The 21,174-nt window shown below is 45.4% G+C and overlaps 1 protein-coding gene across 14 annotated transcripts in view; it reads left to right on the forward strand.

Moving 5' to 3' along the window:
* adgrb2 (adhesion G protein-coupled receptor B2) overlaps nt 1-21,174 on the forward strand; it is a 201,803-nt gene that overhangs the window by 93,652 nt on the left and 86,977 nt on the right. For 12 of the 14 annotated variants that reach the window (XM_076011343.1, XM_076011341.1, XM_076011347.1 and 9 more), the window contains 7 exons: nt 1,938-2,021; nt 4,696-4,884; nt 12,126-12,287; nt 16,834-16,998; nt 17,726-17,890; nt 18,820-18,921; nt 20,437-20,543. In XM_076011343.1, the coding sequence (XP_075867458.1) occupies nt 1,938-2,021; nt 4,696-4,884; nt 12,126-12,287; nt 16,834-16,998; nt 17,726-17,890; nt 18,820-18,921; nt 20,437-20,543 (974 nt within the window). The remainder of the gene's footprint in view (nt 1-1,937; nt 2,022-4,695; nt 4,885-12,125; nt 12,288-16,833; nt 16,999-17,725; nt 17,891-18,819; nt 18,922-20,436; nt 20,544-21,174) is intronic. The other 2 variants (XM_076011345.1, XM_076011351.1) reach the window with 2 other exon arrangements.

Raw genomic sequence — 21,174 nt, forward strand, 5'->3', positions numbered from 1 at the left:
CCCTTGTGCGGACCTTGTGGGCTGGTGTGAATACAAACCAGCGAACTCTGGTTGCTGAGCCGGAGAGGTGGTCTCGGTTCGCTTCCAAACGGACTATGGTGCGGTTCGGTTGATATGTGAAAACGACCGCACCGTGGCTCGAACCAGTTCTGAAATCACACACCTTTTCTTACACGTAACAGGCTTCCGTAGCCACAGGCATTATGGGAAATGATGTTTTGGTTAGCAGAGTAGAACGTTTAGTAGCACGTCATCGAACCGTCAGGCTAGCATGAGCTGTGGTTCAACGTGGAGCAATGAGGAGACGGTTCTTGCAAAACGTCTTCCATGTTGCAAAATGGTAAACATCTCCTCATAAAATCCACGTTGCATCAAAAGCCTCTGATGCTCCGAATTACCTGCAAACGCTCGTAACTGTCTGGGGAAAAAAAATTTTGAGCACAACTAGTGCAGCACGCTGGAGATCCATGATTGTTTACTTTCCGTATTTTACCGTGTTACCACGCCCCAGACCGTTTTCTCCAATGATTGAACGATCTTTGCACACGAGTGGGTTTGCTGTCAAATCCGGGGACTCTTGCGAAAATTGCAAAGTGAAAAGGAACCGCACCAAACCAAAAAAAGATGCATTGTATTTTGGTCCGTACGACAGAAAGCGAACTAAAGGACTTTCCTTGGTGTGACTACACACTCAAAGGCCAAGTTACCTTTAACAAAGTAGTCCCAACACATGCTACCCCGCTCCTCGGGACAGTTGTCAGTGTCACAACACAGCGGGGAAGTGACACTGACCGCGGAAAAAAAAAAAGAGCGAAAGAAAGAAAACCCTATTGGGAGGTGGAGCAGGATGAGAGGAGCTAATCTGGGGATTTGAGGTTGGTGTTTTTTCTGCAGTAATCTGCCTCTCGTGCGCATGCACACACTGTCACAAAGACTCCAGCGATTTCCTGGAGTAGAAGGAAGCTGCCGCCCGAGAAAATTGAAAGCGGGACCAGAAATCATCTCGCCTGGGAGACGTCTTCCCCTTCCTCCCGTGGGATTCGACGGTTTCTTCGAGACTTGAGCCCACCGATCCATTTGTGTGGACGGGAACGGGCCGCGCTCACGCTTCTGTATGTTTTCTTCCTGGTCTGCTTAGATACAATGCACGATTTCACTCTTTCTCTGTGCCGTGTTTCCCAGGTCAGGTACATGTTCAGGCCTTTCCCAACCCCCCACTTTACATTTCAATATTTATACTTGGCACTTCATCACAAATCCTCAATGCATTTTTATCTGTTTTAGTGCAAAGTGTTCTGCATGCTGATCAAAGTGGAGGCAGTGCTATTTTGGTTTTGGAGCACTCTTGTTTGCAAACTTTTTTGACCCTTCTACCTAAGGGTGCAGATTAACTGGGATTTGCCTTGTGTATCCATCTGGAAAAGAGCCCATGCAGAGTGTTTGGAAAAAGGGAAGACATAAATTCGAGAGCAATTGAACCGTCTGCCTGCAACGCTCGAGTGGAACAATCCGATTGGTTACGCCGTGACATTGTGGATGTGACATCGTCCAGCTGCTACCCATAATGCACCATAGTTTGGGATAATGGAGCTCTAACCAAAGTCTGTCAGGAGGAAAGCATGATAATGTCCACAGAGAAAAAAAACAAAAACAAAAACAACAACATTGCTATCCAAACTGTGGCTGCAGCATCTATGCTAATCTCTTTCTGTGTGCCTCTCAGAGTGAATTCCACTCAACTTTTGAAAGTTTGCTTTGAAAAAAATGGACTAGAACAGGAATTAGTCTTAGCCAAGAGGAACGCTGTTCTGATGGTTAACAGTAGTAAGAGCTCATTGGTCACTTCAGCTGAATGTTGCTGAATCTGAATGCTCCAGTTTCCTTGTATGGTTGAGTTATTTTCTGTTTATTTTATTTTTTTTACCCGTCTTTTTCAGACCCATATGAAGACGACGACCTGAAGGTGAAGACACAACGGCCACGGTCAGCTGACCAACCAGGTGTGTTCCAGGCACAGACAGGTAAGAGTTAAAAGGCTGCACTTTGTTTGCCATCGCCTGGGACCAAAAGCAGGCCGTGTGACCTTTCAGTGGCTCCATGTGCAACTAAAAAAATAAAGAGTTTTGCATTAAACATTAACCTTTGGAGGCATGGCGGTGCACCACGGCAGCTGTTAACTTGACCTTTAGTGTGTACACATGTGCTAAGATGCAAACCTGGCCATGTTGGGTGTTTGAAAATTTCATAATTAAGTGTTGAAGAAGGGAACATTCAATCACAACAAACTTCCAGACACAAGACAATGGGGCTAAAAGTGAAAGGGACTTAGTAACAATCCACGTACAGTATTTAAGCATGTTTTCCAACACATTTTCTGTCTGGACCAGTTGGTCTACAATATGTCATAGTTATGGAGTTCAAATTGATATCATAGACAAGCTACTTAGTGTTGGAGATGATGTCATGTGATCAGCCGACTGACCAGTGAGGAGTTGTTTAGCTCCAGGTGCTAGCCATAGCTGTTTAGGTAAGCCTATACCTTTTGGGGCAGGACCGGGAAACTGCTCTTGGGTGAAACTGGAGTTTTTGTCCGAAACACTAAATATCAGGGATTCTTTATTCTTTTTCACTGAGCATTTACATAAACAAGAGAACAACATTTGGTTCCTCAATCAGTGACTGTGCCATAGAAACATCAATAAAATAGTGAAAAATTGATGAAATATAAGCATCGTAATAGACAAGTGAACAATAATAATATCAAATGAAGAAAAATAATTATCTCATAGTGCATTCAAAATGTTGACTTGACAGTTGACTGGCTGTAAAGATTTGTCGAGAAAAAAAGGGTCCCTTTTAAACTGAAACGGAAATTGAAATTTTGCCGCTGGAGGAGATGGCAGAGATTAAATCTTTATTAATGGATGGGTTTTTTTTAAGCCCCGTCCAATTAAAGCCACCAACTGACACAACAAAAAATTAAAAGTTGCTGCTGAAGAAGAAGTCCAATACTTTTGATTCAGGTCGGTTAGGTATGGGTGTATTTGAACGCTTGGAGGCGCTGAGTACATCAGAGCCGGGATGTGCTTGATACATCATATATTAGCTGCACTACCTGCCGCAGCTCAGCTGGAATCCCGCTTTTGCTACTTGCTGCTACCGCCAAGCGGAGGAGGGAGTCCCGACTGTGAGGGAAACCCCTGCTTCTTTCTCCCCCCCCCCCCCCCAAACCTCCAACCTCCCATTTCCTCCCCTCCACTCCTCTCGTCTTTGCCACACTTTCTGCCTCCTCTCCGCCGCGCTGTTCTTCCCGGTCCTCCAGGCATGTGTGATGAGCTTAAGCCCTGACTCATGGCATGTTAATGAAGATGTAATGCGATTAACGGACATGCAATTAATTTGATTTCCTTCTTTGCCATGTGACGACGCCTCCATCAAAGGACACGGCGCTCATAAATAATTTCCATAGAAGGGAAACAAGAGGGATGACTTCAATGTGATCCCCCCTCATCCCCCCGCCTCCATTTCCCTCCATTTCCCTCCCTTTCCCTCTCTCCCTTTAAGGCCACAACTAAGGGGAGGGGGGCGAACAATGGGACACTGTGCACAGCTGCCAAGATAACTCAGAGTAACCCGTGAGCGTGTCTTGAAGTCAAGTGAAAATGAAAAATTTATTTTTATCCCTCACCCTCTCTTTTTTTATATTGCACCCATGTTCACACGCTGCCCCTAATGAACAATAGAAACGCTGGAGGATGCACAGTGTCTCAGAAGGAGCGGAATATTTTTCTCTATTTAAGGAAATTTGGTTGCTCTCAGCTGGCGGGAAAAACCCTAAGCACCAAAAATAAATGAATAAATAAATAAATCCTGAATTGTATTTTAATCAAAGTGATCTGTGTGTGCGATGAGTCACAGGTTTGACAAAGTCGGTTGGAATTGTTTCGCAACGCTATTGGTGAAGTAGCTGTGTGTCTGTAACGGAGTGGGTTAAAAAAAAAAAAAATTCTCAAGAAAAACAGAGCAAAAAACATTTTTTTTAATCAACCATTTGGATCTAAGTTAATTGAAAGAGTAACAAACAAACAAACAAAAACAACACACTCAGATTCTCAACCCATCAAAGGGGAACATGGCACAACTAATCTTTCCGCAACTTGAACAAAAAAAAACTTGACTTGAAAAAATAAAATCAAAGAAACTGAAATTTGTTCAAAACATTTTTTTAAAATATCAAACCAAGTTCAAACCAGAGCTACTGCAAGAAGAGGATCAAAGGAAGAGAGCTTATCAAATAAACTGTGTGACCTCACGCACATACAGTAAAATAAATGTCAATAACATTGCAGATAACGTTCAAATCAGGACATGTAAATATGAGTGTCTGTGTTTCCAGAATGCTGTGCTTCAAAACAAAGGCAACTCAGTCCCCACATTCAGTCAATCTCCTATAGAGCTGCCAGAGCAGCCGTCACTCTGTATGAAGAGCAAATTAACAGCTAAGCTGATACTGAGTTCCACCACAGAACAACACTGACATCCAGTTAGCGGGACTCCTGCATCACATTTGATTTGCTTTAAATTGCACAAGTGAGACCAGCAAGTTCTCTTTTGCCCTTTCATCACCACCTCAACAGAAAAAACAAAAAAAACAAAAAACAAAACGGAACTGTCAATACCTGATCCGCCCACCAGGTGACCCCGCAGCAGAGGAGTGGTCGCAGTGGAGCGTGTGTTCCCTCACATGCGGACAAGGCTGGCAGGTGCGGACGCGGTCTTGCGTTTCCTCCCCCTATGGGACGTTGTGCAGCGGCGCGCTGCGGGAGACGCGCATGTGCAACAACACGGCTTCCTGTCCAGGGGAACACGGGATCACGGGTTCAGGTACGTCTGCTGCCCCCAGTACTGTCTGGTTCTTTGCGCGGTGAATTAATCCCACAGAAACTACGTGGATCTGGAGACAATGGGATGTTCCGCCCTCTCTTTGCAGCCTCCTGGAGTAGTATTTAGTTTTAGCTTTGTGTGTCGTTGCACTTGTGTCCAAGAAGGCAGGTTTTCTATATCTGACGGCAACCAAAGGGACATACAGGTATTTTCGAAGATTGAAGACTTTTGCTAGCGGTAGCAGGGGCGAGCCAACGGGTTAATCAAGACGAAGAACCTCGACTCGCAAACCAGTGAAGCGTTCGTCGATGTTTGGAAAATCAAGTTTTTCAACAGCACATCACTGGTTTGAGTAACAAAAGAGACATTTCGCCTTAATACAATCATTTTTAAAGGCATTTTGTCAGATTAATTCTCTGCCAACCAGCTGAGAGTAGACGAAACCTGTAGAGAAGTTTTCGTTAACCGCCCCCCCGCCCCCTCTTTGCCTCGCTAGTCCCTGTGTTTGTGCGGCGACCAGCAGCGTATCTATCTATGAAATGGTACAACAGGCGTACAGGATTAACTCACTTCACGGCATCATGATCAACAGAGAAGCAATACAGTACACGACGCACGCTGCAATAACAGAGTGACGTCATTTAAACTACAGTCGGAAGGTCCAAGAGGAAAAAGTCAGGATAGTATTTTATTCTTCGCCTACCTCTCTCCTGCCCTGCAAGCTGCACGAGGCAGAGCCACGTGTTGACCGAGACTCGGCTCATCCCGTTCCTCCGTCCGAACGCACAACACAATCAGGGCGGATGAGGTCCCTGGGGGACAGAGGAGGGGGGACTTGTGCGCCACTCGCCCTTAACAATGCGACTCCTGCTCGACTCTGATTGCTCTGATTGCAGCTGATGTGAAAATCCCGTCTGGATGACTGGCTTCTTTGCTTCGACTTTTGTGTTTCTTTCATCCTATCTTTCCTACTGCTTTGGCTCAGACTCACAACAGAGGATTAACACTAACGTGTAGCTTACCAAGAGAAATCACACGTTGCCAGCGACCTCCTCCAAAAGGAATGACTTTATGACCTCGGAGACTCTTTTCTCCTCTTTGCTTCCTTCTCTCCTTCTGCCTTCGTCTTAATGAGTTCAAGATTGTAAAACACGCTTCCTCTACAGTCGGAAGGCAAACATTTCAGACTGGAGGCGCTGGTGCGTCTGCCGCGAGCTGCCTCAGACACGAGCGACGGCAAGGCTCGGGAAATAAATCCACTTTTTAATTGCGAAAGTTTCAAAATTAAACTCCTGAGCCCCCTCCCGAAGGCTAGCAGCAGAACCCAGAAATAGGAGCACAATCTGATCTGACCGAGTTTCCAGGCTTTTGATATTTTGGAGCGAAATGGCAGCCTGGATTTGCAGTGCGTTGTCACCGTTTGTTGTTGGGCAACTCAAGGCCGCTCACCTGGCCACAGTCAAAGTCTGCACTTGTTTTACTTAGTTAGTTAGTAGTGTAAGTAAGTATTGTGTGTTTACTCCCAACGTTGTAAAGAAAATGAAGCCAGCTGTTAATTTATTAGACTGGCACATAAAAGAGATGGGCCAATGCCCATTTTACAGCAATTAACTGTTTGAGCTGGTATTTAAAAAACATGTTTACAGTTTTTGAGCGTGATTAGAAACTAGCTAAAAACCAAGAAGATATTTGCAATCTTCCAAAATATATAATATAGCATTGCTTTTTAAATGCTGTACGAGCCACAATGACATTCAGATAAACTGTTGTCGTTTTCTTTAATTTTTCTTCTTTTTTGGTTGGCTACTTGAGTCGCTGGTTAGCGGCTAGCTAATAACTGGTGGTTGCAACGGTGTTCTTTGAGCATGTGAGTGGTTTTCCCATTTTCCTTTTGAACACGGCTTTCCCTAATATGTGAGCTGGGAGTCACTCAGTGTTTACGAATGCAGCGCACGCACGCACACTCATAGACACAACGCACGCACACACACACACACACACACACACACACACACACACACACACACACACACACACACAGAAAAATGTGTTGAGAGACACACTTTCCTACCCTGTCAGTGCATATGCTAATCTTGTTTTCATGCTAATGCGCCAGCTCGATTTGTATGTCTAAGTGCCTCATTTTCCATTCAGTGTCGATATTAATATCCCCAGCCGTTCCTTTTTGATGGAATATTGGTTGCTGTGTGTTACGTTCCCCTTTATTATTTTATTTTATTGCCACCCTTCTTGATGTGTTTGAGGAATCTCTGTGGTGCAAGGTGGGGTGGGGTGGGTGATAGCGTTTCAGTCATATTATAAATAAGACAGAATTCAAAGTAAACTGTGGACGTGGTGGTGGCAGGGCTTTAAATCAACCCAGGATGATTGATACATACATAGCATTTCCTTTACATATTTATTTTACATTTGAATTGATTCCCTTTCAACTAAGATGTGTTATAATAATTACTTTTTTTCTCTGCAAAAAAAAAATCCCCTTTCAAGTACAGTTCATGTTTATACCTCTTGAGCTGTGCATCTTAGAACATTTTATGTTGCTGCATAAACCAAATTAATTTGTGAAAATTAAAAAGAAAATGTGACAGTTCCATCCTGTTAGTAGATGTACTTTTTTTCAATCATTTTTTCTCATCACATTGCCTTTATTTACAGCCATTATGCACTATTACAACACACACTGCCAAGGGCTTATTATTATAATTCACCTTCCTTTCTCTTGCTTTTTATTATACTTATTTCCTGCCACCACAGCTTCCAGATAATGGAGCAGCAGCAGAAGGGATTAATATATCGTTTCAGTGTCCACCTTTGTGTGTTCAGCGGACGTGTGTGATGTTGAAGTTGTGCATTTCTGTACTGTGGCACATTAAAGCAAAGCAGCTCGGACAGAAATCCAATAAGCAAATTAACATTTTATCCCCTTTCTGTATTTCTCCCCCTTCCTGCACTGTGATGCGGCAGATGATGGTTTTCAAATGATGAAAAGCAGAAATAGAAAACCAGGCTGTAATTGGTTCTGCGATTGATTTTCTTTCTCTTTCTTTTTCTGAGAACAATTGACTTTCAGGCACCAAAGCGTGCAGAATGGAGGTCTCCTCTTCTAAGTTTACTGGTAATCCACCCACATATTCATCAGCATTCAAAGGTGCCCTTTTATGGCCATTTAATAACACAATTTTAATGATTTTGGCCGTACAACTTCCAACAATAAACAAGGTTTGTTTGCTAGTTTTTGTTTAAGCAGCACAGGCCTTGCAAAACAGGCGTTTCGCAAGCGCTAAATATGACAGCCAGACTGCAGGAGAAATGGTGTGAAATCAATATAGCGCACAATGTGTTTTATCGCAGCCTTTATTCTTTAAGAGCGCCCCTTCTTCTTCCTGCATTCTGCATTTCTTCTTCTCTCTAGAGGAGCCACGATTTGGATCTTGGCGCACGCATTCACACATTCACACATTCTCTGGATTTCAATGTCACGCTCACCGTAGTCGCTCTTTGCAGTTTGATCATCACTGATCACTTTTGCTATGTTAATTTCTCCTACCGCCCCAACTCCCCCGGCGACTGCGGCCCTCGTGACTGCACACTCCCCATGCTGGGAGTGCTCGACCGAACTGGGAGACACGCTTTGTTGTGCTAATGCATCTCCAAACATGCAGTGTTTTGCAGGACAGCCCCACGCTCTTCCCAATCACTTACAACACGGACAGATTTCTGTCTAAGCGCCCTTGGACATTGTTAATAAAATACACGTGTGTATAATGTTTCCCCTGTTCTTATCTACTTTTACTTTGCTACTGCCTGCAATCCCTGTCTCAGATTGACATTTCTCTCCTTTTGTTTACTGCCCTCCGTCCCTCCTGCTGCACAAACTGGCTTCAGACACCGGCTAGCAAGTTTTGGGAGACGCCGTTACAATTTGAATGAATAAGTAATGCCCTACGAGCAAGTCCTGCAGAAAAAAAAAGAAGTATACATACTGTATATATCTGTATATATAGTATATATATATACATATGAGATAAGTCCTCCAACTGTGTGGATTGCACTTGTTGAGAATTTGTCTGTTTGGCAGGAAATGCACGGATTTATCAGCTCCTCTGAGATTTCCCGCTCCAAATTTTGCGATAAGACAAAAATGCAGAAACTGAAGGATGATGTTTGCTGAACGCATCTTCTATAGTCCGTGTGATCTTCAGCCGTCTTGCTTCATCCTCCTCTCAGTCACCAAACCGTCATGTTCTGTTTGTTTTGTTTTTATTTTGTTTTGTTCTTTTTGCCTGATTTTGTATCTGTACCTCACAGCCGGCGTGAGAAAGAAAGCCAGGAATAGCAGTGAATGTAGTCTGCAATATGCTTTCCGACCATTAGATGCCGCTATGCTTGGCATTGCTTGGGCCTTTGAGCAGCTAGTTTAACTGCTGCAGCATTCTATGATCCAGTCCACTGGCAAACTTCAGCATTGGTTTTCTGTTTACCCGCTCTCCCTCGTCCCCCACCCCTCACGCAACCTCCCACTCCCACTCCTCTGAGCCTTCCTTCACAGAGCAGAGACTTCATTATTTAGCACCATGATTTATTTAGCCCCGCTCGACGCAGGACCAGCGGTCTCCATTGGCTCCCTGCGTCCCAGCCTGCCGCCGCCGCTGCGCGTGTTGCTTTCGTCTCTCCACCAGAATCTTTCCAAATCACTTTCCTCTCTCTCTTTTTCCATTTATCTTCCCGTTCCTTTATTCCATCACAGGGCTCATGGTCTCCTCTGGCGACTCATTGGGTGTTTCGTGCCCTCCCTCTTTTCTTTCACAGTCCTTTTTTTCTTTTAATTCCAAGTATTTCTGACTTTCCAAACCCAGTGCTTTTATGTGTTTTTCTTTTTGGTGTCACATGCCTTTTTCCGCAGCAATTTTTTTCTTCCTGTCAAATTTTAACGAAACAAAAAACTATATCTTCCTACCGCTTGTCCAGCCGACTCCAATTGTGAACATTCACACTTTTTTCCCCGCTAAAATATCCGTCATAATAATGATATGATGATATTTTGAATTTATGGAGTGCCTATTCAAGAGACTTCGTAAAACACTGAATCTCTACAAGACTAGAGTGAGTGAATAAGTGCCTTTTAAAGGTTAAGTGTGTAATATTTGGTGATTTTGAGAAGAAACAGCGACATCAAGTGGTTACATTTACCATTGCAACGCTTTTTCACTCCCCCTCGATCTCCAGAGCTTGCGAGTGAACTACGGTGGCTTGCACACACAAACTTTGATTCCTCGTTCACCTTCTTCTTTGTTTAGTTTATTTGAGTATGGGAACATTTGCCTTTAATACGAAACACATTGTCAAGGGGGCTGGATTGTCCATCACCAGCTTCCTTAGAAATATGGCGGAAGACAGCAACTAACAGGGAGCAAGACCCTTGCTGTATGCATAATTCTCATAAATGAATGAGAACCATTCTAAAGTTAAAGTCCCAGTGATTGTCGTATCTCGAAGGATGCAGAATTCGTCCTCCACCTTTGACCCATCATCCCCTGAGGGGGCGGTGGGCAGCAGCGGTGCCACGCCCGGGAATCATTGGGTGATCCAACCCCCCAATTCCAACCCCGAATACTGAGTGCCAAGCATTTTGGAAAAAACATTTTAACAGTCTTTAGTACGACCCGGCCAGGGATCGAACCAACAGCCTACCAGTCTCAGGGCGGACACTCTACCACTGGACCACTGAGCTGGTGCTAGTATTCTATGGGTAGGAAAACCAAATGACTTTTATTGTACTGTGACTACACACTTTTATTAATGTTGTTGCGGGCAGTATATTAAGCTTCTTCCAATCCAAATCATTACTGGACTTTTAAGTGCAGACTTGCAGCAGCATGGCCAGTTTCCATCCTGGTCCAGGTCCTCCTGTTGCTGCAGAGGCGTCAGAGAAGCCCAAGTTCTGTGATGCCGATGACTCTGAGCTTCACCAGCAGGGAAGGGTTGGGTTGATGCGGTGTCGGAAGGGTTGGGTTGATGCGGTGCCGGAGGCCTGCGCAAGGCTTTGTGAGGTTTGGCCGGGCAGGATTTCCCTGCAGTAATTAGCCAGGATGCCACAAAGGCTCTGCTGAGGGTCTCAGCCGCAAAATCCGGGAGTTTCTTTTTGTGGTGAGAACGAAGGCGGATTTGGTGACAGATTTAAACGTGACTGGGAGGATGGAGTAATTTCCCAGGATTGGACGGCCAGGTTGCAGGCTTCCAGAAGGAGAGGAGATGGAGCGGTGGCTCACGCAGAGGAGAGGAGAGGATCCCCCACCTTCTGGAGCGGTTGGTTCTGTTGAACTCCAGAGTGCTTTTGAGGATGAGAAAATCTCCAAAAGCTGCCGTCCGTGTGGTTTTGCTTTGTTTTTCTTCCCCTTAAATGTTGTCTCTTGCTTCTCTTCCCATGATGCCTTCTCTTCTCTTCACTTAGACTATTACGTTGTTCTTAGCCGAGCGTCCGTCCTGTGCGTTCCCCTTTTGGCGTTTCTTCCCTTTGAGCCGCACGTGAAGCAGGCGTTCTTTTTCCCCTGCAGGGCGCTGTGCCAGCGAACATGGCGTCACGAGCGCCTCTCCCGTAGTCCACTTCATTATCTCGCCCAAGTTTGCGCGGGAAGCCGCTGCTCATTTGTCTTTCCCGGGTTTGTTTCAACTTTGTCTGATGTCTAAAATGGGCTGAGACGCGCTGTACAGCAGCGAGAGAAGAAGAAAAAGGGGGAGGAAAAAAGAGGTTGGGAGAGGAGAAAATAGAAAAGGGCAGAAACACTTTCAATGATTTAATTAATGTTTTGAAGTGTTTGAAGTCGCTGGTGTCTTTAGATCCCCTTGCTGTTCTCGGTAGGGTAATTGAAAGCTATAATAATTTCGGAAGCAAACTCTCCAAATCCATTTCCTCGTCGTTACTCAGGCCGCATGACTTCAAAATGCCATTTCCTAACCTCCATTTCTTTCCATATAGCGACATGTAAGTACAGCCTCATTCTCGCTTTCTTTTCCTTTCTTTTCCCAGGTCAGAAAGTCGTCCTCTTCATCTCGCCTCATCAAAGGAATGTGCTCCGACTCATTGAATATCTCACGTTTCTCTCATTTTCTTAACTCGCCTGCATCAGGATGCTCTGCCCCCACATCCCCTGCCTTTTTCTTTTTCCCGCCATTCCTCATCCGCGTATCGTGTTTGTGCGTGTGTCTGTGGGTGTTTGCAGTGCATGGGCTGTGGGAGGAGTGGTCGTCATGGAGTCTGTGCTCCGTGACCTGTGGGCGGGGCTCCAGGACGCGAACCAGGAAGTGTGAGGGCGGAGGCGGGCTCCTGGCTTGCGGACGGCCCGAAGTGCAGACCAAACTCTGCAACATAGCAGTGTGTCCTGGTTAGTAGCATCCCCATACACATGATACACCTGCTCTCTCTGCCCCCTTCACCCAGCATGGCTGTCTTCTTCCCACTGCTCCTTCCAGACAGCGAACCTCACCTTCATAACTCCTGCTCTCGCCACCCATTTGATATTTTCTTTTATTTGATTTCTTTTTAAAATCACACATCTGTATGCAAAGTACTTTACATTTTCCAGGGCTTACGTGTGTGCTTCCACTGCACAAGCTACCTGTGCCAGTGCACTGTTGTTGCATGTTGTCTACTAGCACAGTGAGCGTGTGCTCAAGATCAGATTTAAAAGAATGTGTACGCATCAGCAACAAATGCAGTTTGACTTAGCGGAAGTGATACAGTGGTGTTAGCGATAGCTGAGCAACATTATTATTCACCTTCTAGCTAATGTGCTGAGAGCATCCTAATCACATGTTGGCGCTGTGATGTGAAATCTGTTTATGTGTGAACAATTGTGTTTATTGTCTGTTTGCAATTTAATGTTTAGAAAAAAAGAATTGTCTTTTAGTGCAGGCATAGATTAGTATCATTAGCTAGGTAATATGCCGGTTGTATTTGCTAGCTGGCTAATTAGCTCCTTGGCTACGACAGCACTTTAAAGCCTGATATTGACGCCGGGCTGTGTTTTATGCGTATGTGAATAATTGTCACCCTTACTACTGTGATTGTCTTTTTGCTGTTCGCCATTAAACAGTTGTAGAAGAATTTTATTGGCAGTTTGAAAATAGATAAATAAATAACGCTGCGCAAGCTAATGTCAGTATTTGTTGGCGGGCTAATGTGCTCCGGGCTGCGACGGCACATTTTAAATCAGGCTTAATGCTGTGTTGTGCGATTTGTTTGCATGACAAATTGTTGTCTTTGTTGTCCAGTTGCAAATCACTGTTAAAATGGTAAAAGAAAACTAAGACGATGAGAAAAAACTAATGTCACATCTGAATTAAAAGGCGAGCTGTGAGATAAAACTAGACTCTGTCCAGATTAGCGCAGCACACAGTAAATATACACTGCACCGAAGTGCACTAATGGAAGCTTGTGATTTGGAGCAGAGCCCTTTGTGTTCTTCCATTACAGCTCTTGTATTTATCAAATGTCTCCTCCTTCTTAGAAAAACCTGGACCAATACTGCATCAATGTCACATCCCCCAAATTCTAATTCCACCCTAAAATAAATGTGTCATCAGTTCTCTGAACTCTGAATGCTGCTAACTTTTATGGTATTCTTTGAGCTCTGCTGATGCGGCACCATTCCACAATGGCCCCAAATACTGCAGCTTTAACACCTTTTTAGAGGCCATCCCCCCATTTCACTTCTTGGTCCACCACTTTGCAAAACCATTATAAATGGTCACAGCCTCGCAAAAGCCTCTAATTTGGACTTCTGTGCATCTTCCATGGTGGACTCGCTTCAGATCGCCGAGCGCTCCAGCCATTGTCTCCGAGATTACCGGCACCGTGTCAAGGACAGCAATAAGTCACCGCCGCGGACCCGTCTCGTTCTGGCGCTCAGCGCACTACCTGCAGCTGTCCGGGTGAAACGTATCCATGGAAGTGGAAAAGAGCTGAGCGGGGGTTTAAATAACAGCTTAGTGGGGAAGACAAAAGCTGCAAATAAGGAGGCCTAACGCAGTTCTCCCGGTTCAAGCATCACGTCTCTCATTGGACACAGAAACCTCAGTACCGCATTGTTTTTAGGTTGTATAGATAACATTTTATTAATCTAATTATTTATTCATTTTTCCATCATATTTAAATAACCCCTTTTTGGTCTTAACATTTTAATATTTTTGTTTCCTTTTTAGATGGGTAAACTAGTGACAGCACTGATCTCCTCACCAGGTGGAATCAGAGATGGAAATTTTTTTTTTAATGCATTGATGTATCGTTTTAATTTAAAAAAAATACCTTCATACGTTCAGATTTTTGTCTCTATCACACCTACACAGTGACACTAAATCACAGGTCATCTTTCTTATCAAGGTTAAGTTGCATGGAGCATTCAGCTCCTACTTGACAGTGAGAACCGATCCCACACGCACAAATATCTTATGGCAGAAACCTCCACAACTTCTGTTTACATGCTCTTGTGTATTTTGCACTCTGTCCCTTTAGTATTTCCAAAACAATGTCTTATGAGGTCAATAAAAAAAAAAGTACATAGCGTCCCTGTTGCCCGACAAAGAGCCTGCAAAGTTGAGTCTTAAGGAGCGAGGACTAGGCGAGGGAGCGCAATCTAAAGCAAGGCCTGTGGGATGTTTTGCCACGCTGTTCAGGGAACAGAGAAGAAGAGGAAGAAAAGGAAGAAGAGGAAGAAGAGGAAGAAGGGAAAGAACGTTCTGGAGAACGGCACTGGGCTCGTCCTTCAAGAGCCCAGAGGAAATCTGTGCTTGTGTGTCTTTGCATGCTCTATATGTGTGTGTGTGTGTGTGTGTGTGCGTGTGTGTGTTTGTTGGTGAGCCAATCGCGTGAATCTATCACAACAGATTCGGCATGCTTCTGGGAGTTCAAAGGCACTGGTCCTTTGAAATGATGAGCACCAGCGCAGGCCTTTTGGCACAAACATCAGTGCATAAAGAATAGAGCTTTGATGGATCTTGCCTGCCTGCCTGTGTGTGTGTGCGTGTGTGTGCATTTGTGTGTGTCACAGTGATTTGGATCTCGCTGCAAAGCTTGTACTCAGGCAGTGTACCATGCTAAACAACATCGATTCGAAACAGACCAAAATTTGCACCTAAATGCAGAAAAAGTGAACAAGTTCTCTTCACAGATTGTTGGGGGTCAGAGGTCACATATAGGAGGGGGTGGGGTCACACATTTTGCTCATTCCTCACTTAGTAGGAACATTCAAGCAAAACAATATTCCATAAAAAAACAAAAAAACAAAAACAAAGCAGTAATCAGGAATCACAGATGAACAATTCATTTGATCGGAGTTGCGTCGACATTTGAAAGCTCCACATCAGGAACTAAATGGGGCTCACGCAAGGACCCGTTGGAGGAGGACGAACCAAAAGTTAGAAATAATCAAGCAATATTCCAACTGTGTTGCATTCACTGCCACTTAAATCCACTTTCTGCCACACTTTCATGCTGGCATTGAACTCCGACAAGTCGCCTTTACCGCGTCTACGTGCCAGCATGCATCCAGTCGGTGCCATTTGTTTGGCTAATTAGCTTTTCTTGTTAACAAGGAAACAAGAACATTTTACTGAATAAAGTGACTGATTAGTGCATATTGCAAGTCTTACTTTGAAGGCGCAGTTCCTCTCGGAAAGTGGGACATCTCATGCCCCCCGGGCGACGGCAGTCAAGGCTGGAAGTGTAAAACTCTTTCAGTCTTCCCCTTATTTGAAGAAGCGCGAGTTCCTTCGCTGAAAACTCCCCAGAAGTGGCCGAAAAAAACTGCCGCCAAATGAGCACACAACCCGCAAGGGGTATTTTCAATTGACGGAGGATTAACGTGTACCATCGTTTGCGGAGACAAACAGGCCAAAGGACTGTAGAGAAGACGACTGTTGGGACGGTGACGGCCGTTTCTGTATTTGAGCGGCAATTCGTGACTGATCTTTCTGAAAGTGGGTTGGAAAATAACTGAAGAATCTTTCATCATCACTTCCAAGTCTGTTTTAGCATTTAGCACATTGTCTGGTGAACTGAAAATCATCCTTCAAACATTTATTTTCCCGTAGTTGGTGGTTTCCATCAATTGCATAACTACTTAAAGCGTAGTTGTGTTACTACGTCTCTGTCCCCCGAAAGAAGCAGGGACCAAAACCAGCAGAGGAATGCAGGGACTGTCGGGAATGGTTGTTCCAATGTTTTATGGGGGTGAATAAGGACGGACGCTATAATGCTTATGGCCATTCTCCTGGAAACCGGCCACCTGCACACACACTGCCACCCTGTGGCAGGGCAGTGCAACAAACAACATGAAAAAGAAAAACAACCTTCAGCAGAAATAAAGCAGCCTTTTATGAATTCAACTTCTCTCTTTTTTATCATATTCTTGTTCCTCTCCACAACATCCTTATTGTTGATTTGTTAATGCAAAACTCAATAGACCCGCCGATACACCAGTAGCCCGCGCATAGTAAAGAGAACCAGCGGGCGCTTTGATTTCACCTCAGCGTGTCATCAACCCTTTGGCTCTGGCTGTTTGATATTCGAGCAGAGTCTAACAGACACTGCGGTGTTCTACAGATACTGTTCTTATCTATTTTTTTGTTTTGTTTTTTTACATCTATTTTCTGAACGAACACCAGTCAAGAGTTGAGACCAATTTGGCTCCTCTCTGATAAACCTAGATTGAAGAAACGGCACTCGCTGTACTTTGTTCACCCAAAAAGCAACTGCAGTCTCGCTGCAGGTTTAGCGAGAAATGTTTTTGCACTTGCTATGGGCAAAAAGGAAAACATTCACTTGTTTCCTCCCCGGCTTTTTATTCTCTTTTAACCTCCTGTCACGGCCACCTTACCCTCTGCTCACGAGCCACCATCCTTCTCTCCCCACCTCCTGTCCTGTGCCTGCAGTGGAGGGCCAGTGGCTGGAGTGGGGTCCGTGGTCGGCCTGCAGCGTGACGTGCAACACGGGCTCCCAGCAGCGGCAGCGGCGCTGCAGCTCCTCGGTGCACGGCTGGGCCGAGTGCAAGGGTCTTCACCAGGAGAGCCGCGAGTGCAGCAACCCTTCCTGCAGCGGTGAGTGTAGATGCAAAAGTGGCAAATGCATTGTATTCATTTATTCATTTATTTAATTGAAGCCTTGTCCCTGAGAATTTAGCCACACTCTGTTTGCAGGGAGCCAGTCTAGTGAGTCTGCTCATACCGGGACGCTGCCAAGTGCCAAAATGATAGTGTTGTTTAAAAAAAATATTTAAAAAATATATCTTATTCTTTTATTCTTCCGCTTCTCAGAAAGTCAGAAAACAGTTCTAGAAAACAAATTGAGTTTTCAGTGGACAACCTGCTTGATGACATTCAGTCTGTCTGTGCAAGGCCACCTTTTACTTCTTTTGCTTGCTCAGCTCTTAGAAAGGCTTGGAAACCCAATGTAGTCAAGCAGTCTGCTGCGGTCATTTTAAGGGACGGTGTTGCGCAAACGTTGGTGTGCAAAACAGGCAGTTACATTATTGAGGTCATTGTGATGTCACATGGGAACCTTGTGAGTGTTTGCTTCGATCTCACAGAACTAGACATTTGCTGCCCTGTCTTGCAAACATGTGGAAGGTACAACATTCTGTGAAGTGCACTCACTGGCCACTTTATTAGGCACACCTTGCAGTATCAGGTGCCCAGTGTAAAGTGGCCAGCCCAACAGTGCACACACACTGCTTCAAGGCCCATTCGGTGGTCGCAGACTGGGCTCCAGCCGGCCGTCTAATGGCTCTTCTTGCTTGGCTTCCCCGGCTACTTCGAAAACCCGCAGGTGGAGGCAACTGGGGCGGCTGGAACCATTGGAGCCTGTGCAGCAAGACGTGCGACTCCGGCTTGCAGAGCCGCTTCAGGATGTGCGAAGGGTCAGGGGCGCAGGGCTACCCCTGCGAGGGCTCCGGGGAGGAGGTCCGATCCTGCAACGAGAAGAAGTGCCCCGGTCAGTGACTCAGCGTTTTGCTTCTTTTTCGCAAACCGCCTGCACATTTCCGTCGTTTCTGCATCTGTATTGATTAGAAGAAAAAACTTGCAGAACTGAGGTGGTTCGCCCGCTGACTGGCGCCCATCGCCACCTCAGGAACTTGCATCCTTCCCGCCTTCATCCGTCTCCCGTCCCTGCCAGCATCCCCCCATCCATCGGTCTTCGCCTCTTCATTGATTTTTTTTCCCCCTCCACCTGAGGCTCCATAAAATCTGCCACCTTCAGCGTGACCCCTCTTTGCGACGAGCGGCCCTTCCACAAGACTTCCACAAGACTGTCCTTTTTTTGCTTTTTGCTTATTTTCCCACCCGCCCCGACATCGCCATTGAACATCATGTCGTATTTTTCCTTCTCTCCCTCTTCATCATCTGCCCCCCGCCCGCCGACGCTCGTCTGCCCTCCTTCCCTTAGAGTATCTCCCGAGCGAGCTCTCTCCCCCTGCGTTTTATTTTTTTTCCCCCAGTTTTTTTTTTTTTTTTTTCATCTTTGCGGTTATGAAAGAGGGGATGAGGGAGGGGGAGTGAGGAGGGTGGGAACAGATGAATAAGGAGAGGGAACGGGATGAAGAGGGAGCGAGAGAGTGTCGCACCGAGGCGGCGGTGATGACAGACGGCGCTGAGCCGTGCACAGGGTCGGGGGGAGGGTGGCAGGGTTGGGGGGGCACGACTGGCAGCCGCCACTGCCGTGCAGGAACATCGATTCACATCTTGTTTTTTGTCCTTTTCTGTTCTTGTTTTTCGTTTTCTTTTTGTCTGTGGAGGTGATTTTTTTTTTCGTTTCGTCTTCTTCTCTTTTCTTCTTTTCTTCCCACCCACGTGCCTCCTCTCACTTTTACTCTTTGCACCTCTTGCTTCTACCACCCACCCTCCCCCTGCACCTCCCCACAGCTCCTCATGAGATCTGCAAGGACGAGAACCTCCTCGCCATGTCGTGGAAAAGGGCCTCGGCGGGGGAGACCGTCTACAACAAGTGTCCAACTAACGCCACTGGTCAGTTCTGTTGTCAAGGCTTCAGCCTTTTTGAAGTTTTCTCACTGATGCCTGCGAGGTCGTGAAGCAGGAAAGAGGCGCTTCTTTAAATCCAGAAGTCGATAAGAATCGCAACCGCAAGTGCAAAAAAAAAAAAAAAAGGAATTTGGACGAGGGAAGAAAATTGTACATGTGCAGAAAATCCATAGAAGCAAAATATTTTATCTTTTCTTTTTCTTTTTTTAAAGGACTAGCCAGTAGTTTATTCTCATCAGTGCAGCAGCATCATCAGTGCCGTCCAGAGCAGAGCCGAAGAAAACAGGGTGAAGTGAAGGAGATAATGAGGACACTCCACCACCCCTGACTGGCACCGTTTTCATGTGGCCTTCAAATTAGACGGATTATAATATTAAAATTTGCCTCCAAGGCTCATTAAAAGCGGTGCTTCTAAATAGCACACTGATATTTGGAGCTTTGAACTTTGCAGCTCCTGTGATTTTTCCAAGCACTGTCTGCAAAGGTCCTGCGTTAGGCCCGCCTTCAGCCTTTTATTTTCCACCCTGGACTCCAGTGGAGCTGCTTTGCAAAATTAATTACCTTCCCCTCCGGCGGGTGGAAAAAAACACTCTCCAGAAAGGTTTTTTTTTTTAAAAAGTGCATTTAGCCCTCTGTTTGCAGCTTTCTGCCAAATTTTGCGCTGCTGTACCTTCCATGTTTGGAAGGGGGCAGATGTGGCCCCAAAAGGAAGAATGAAAACCTGGATGGGTATGCTGTCAGTAACACAAGCAGCCTGTGTGACATCACAAAGGGCTGCTTTCCAGAAATAGATTTGGATCAAGGATGGACCTTATCCTTCTTACTAAGCCCTAAAAACCCTGTTATAAACCATTGTTCAAGTGAAATTTGTAGTGAATTTATAGAATGGGGCCTTTAAATTGCCGCAGCATGTCCTGCTTCGAGGCTTCGCGCCCGCACTCGCTATTTAACGAAAACAATGACTTTAAAATTAAGAGTAAATGTCGCTGCCAGGCCTCTTTGTTGACAGTTTCCCAGATGCCCTTTTTCCTCTTGAAGAATTTTGAGCCCGTAGCAAATTAAGTTCAGGAAAGACTTTTTTAATGTAATCCTGTTGCCACAACTTTCAATATGTGGCAGCGGCTCAGATTTTTCAAAACAGGCCTGCGGGGATCCAAAAAAGAAACAGAATAACATCAGCGAAGCTTGATGCACGTTACTGTGAAAATGGGCTGATGTGTTCAATTTAATTAATGGGGAACCTCTTGCGTCAATCTTTTTCGCGTTACTGTGCCAGCGTGTATTTTTATTTGTGTTGTGCTGACTTTACCTGCTACAGTTCAGTGGTGGGAAAGTCAGATGTTTTTACTGACAAACTTGCAAGCTAGTTAGCTTTAGCAGTCCCGAGTTTGACGCAACGAAACCTGGAGTGCAGTGCAAATAAAATGGCTGATGGTATGTTGTGTTGCTGCAGTTTGTGCCAACCTCTAACAAGTGTCCCTCCTCTGTGTGTCCGTGCAGGATCTGCTAGTCGTCGTTGCATGCTGGACAATAACGGAGTTGCTTTCTGGGGTCCTCCGAGCTTCGCCAGATGCGTCTCACTTGAGTATAGATATTTGCATTTATCTGTAAGTTCCCTTCAAGCGGCTCGCTTCCTTCTTCTTCTGTCAAAACTCTTCCCAAGGCGCAGAGCTGCATTCCACCTCGGGGGGGTCTTGCTATTTACAGTCTCCACTGGTTGCCATTAATTCTTCCATGCAGCTCATCCACCTAATTAAGTGTGTTTACGCCAGAGCGAAGACGCTCACTTACCCATTTTCCCCTTTTAACCCCTCACGTTCCACTGTTCCAGCTCTCCGCTACCTGGAAAAGTTGAGGAAAAAAACACTTGAGTTGTTTTCACTTTGCCGGTCTTGCTAATTAGCATTCTTTGTCCCCCCCCTCCTCCGTTTTTCACGCTACCACTTATCAATTAATGAACGTGGCTAATGAACGAGTTCATCAGAGACTGTTTTGATGACCCCGCAAACTTTGACCTCCGCCATCTCTTCCGTGTAGCTGGAGGGGGGGAAGGGGAGGGGGCGGGGGTGGGCGTCGTGCGTGACTAAGTTTTATTGCTCTGTTAGCTCCTGTGCCAGCCTTTCATTAACACCAGGAGTCAATAATTAATTTTCTGTGATTGCTCTTATCGTCTGTTCCTCCAGGCTCCTTTTTGTATTCCACACACACACACACACACACACACTCACACACACTCAC

This window comes from Nelusetta ayraudi, unplaced genomic scaffold (genome assembly GCF_046127955.1).
Source record: "Nelusetta ayraudi isolate G7.1 ecotype Tasmania unplaced genomic scaffold, CSIRO-AGI_Nayr_v1 ptg000135l, whole genome shotgun sequence".
Taxonomy (NCBI): Eukaryota; Metazoa; Chordata; class Actinopteri; order Tetraodontiformes; family Monacanthidae; genus Nelusetta; species Nelusetta ayraudi.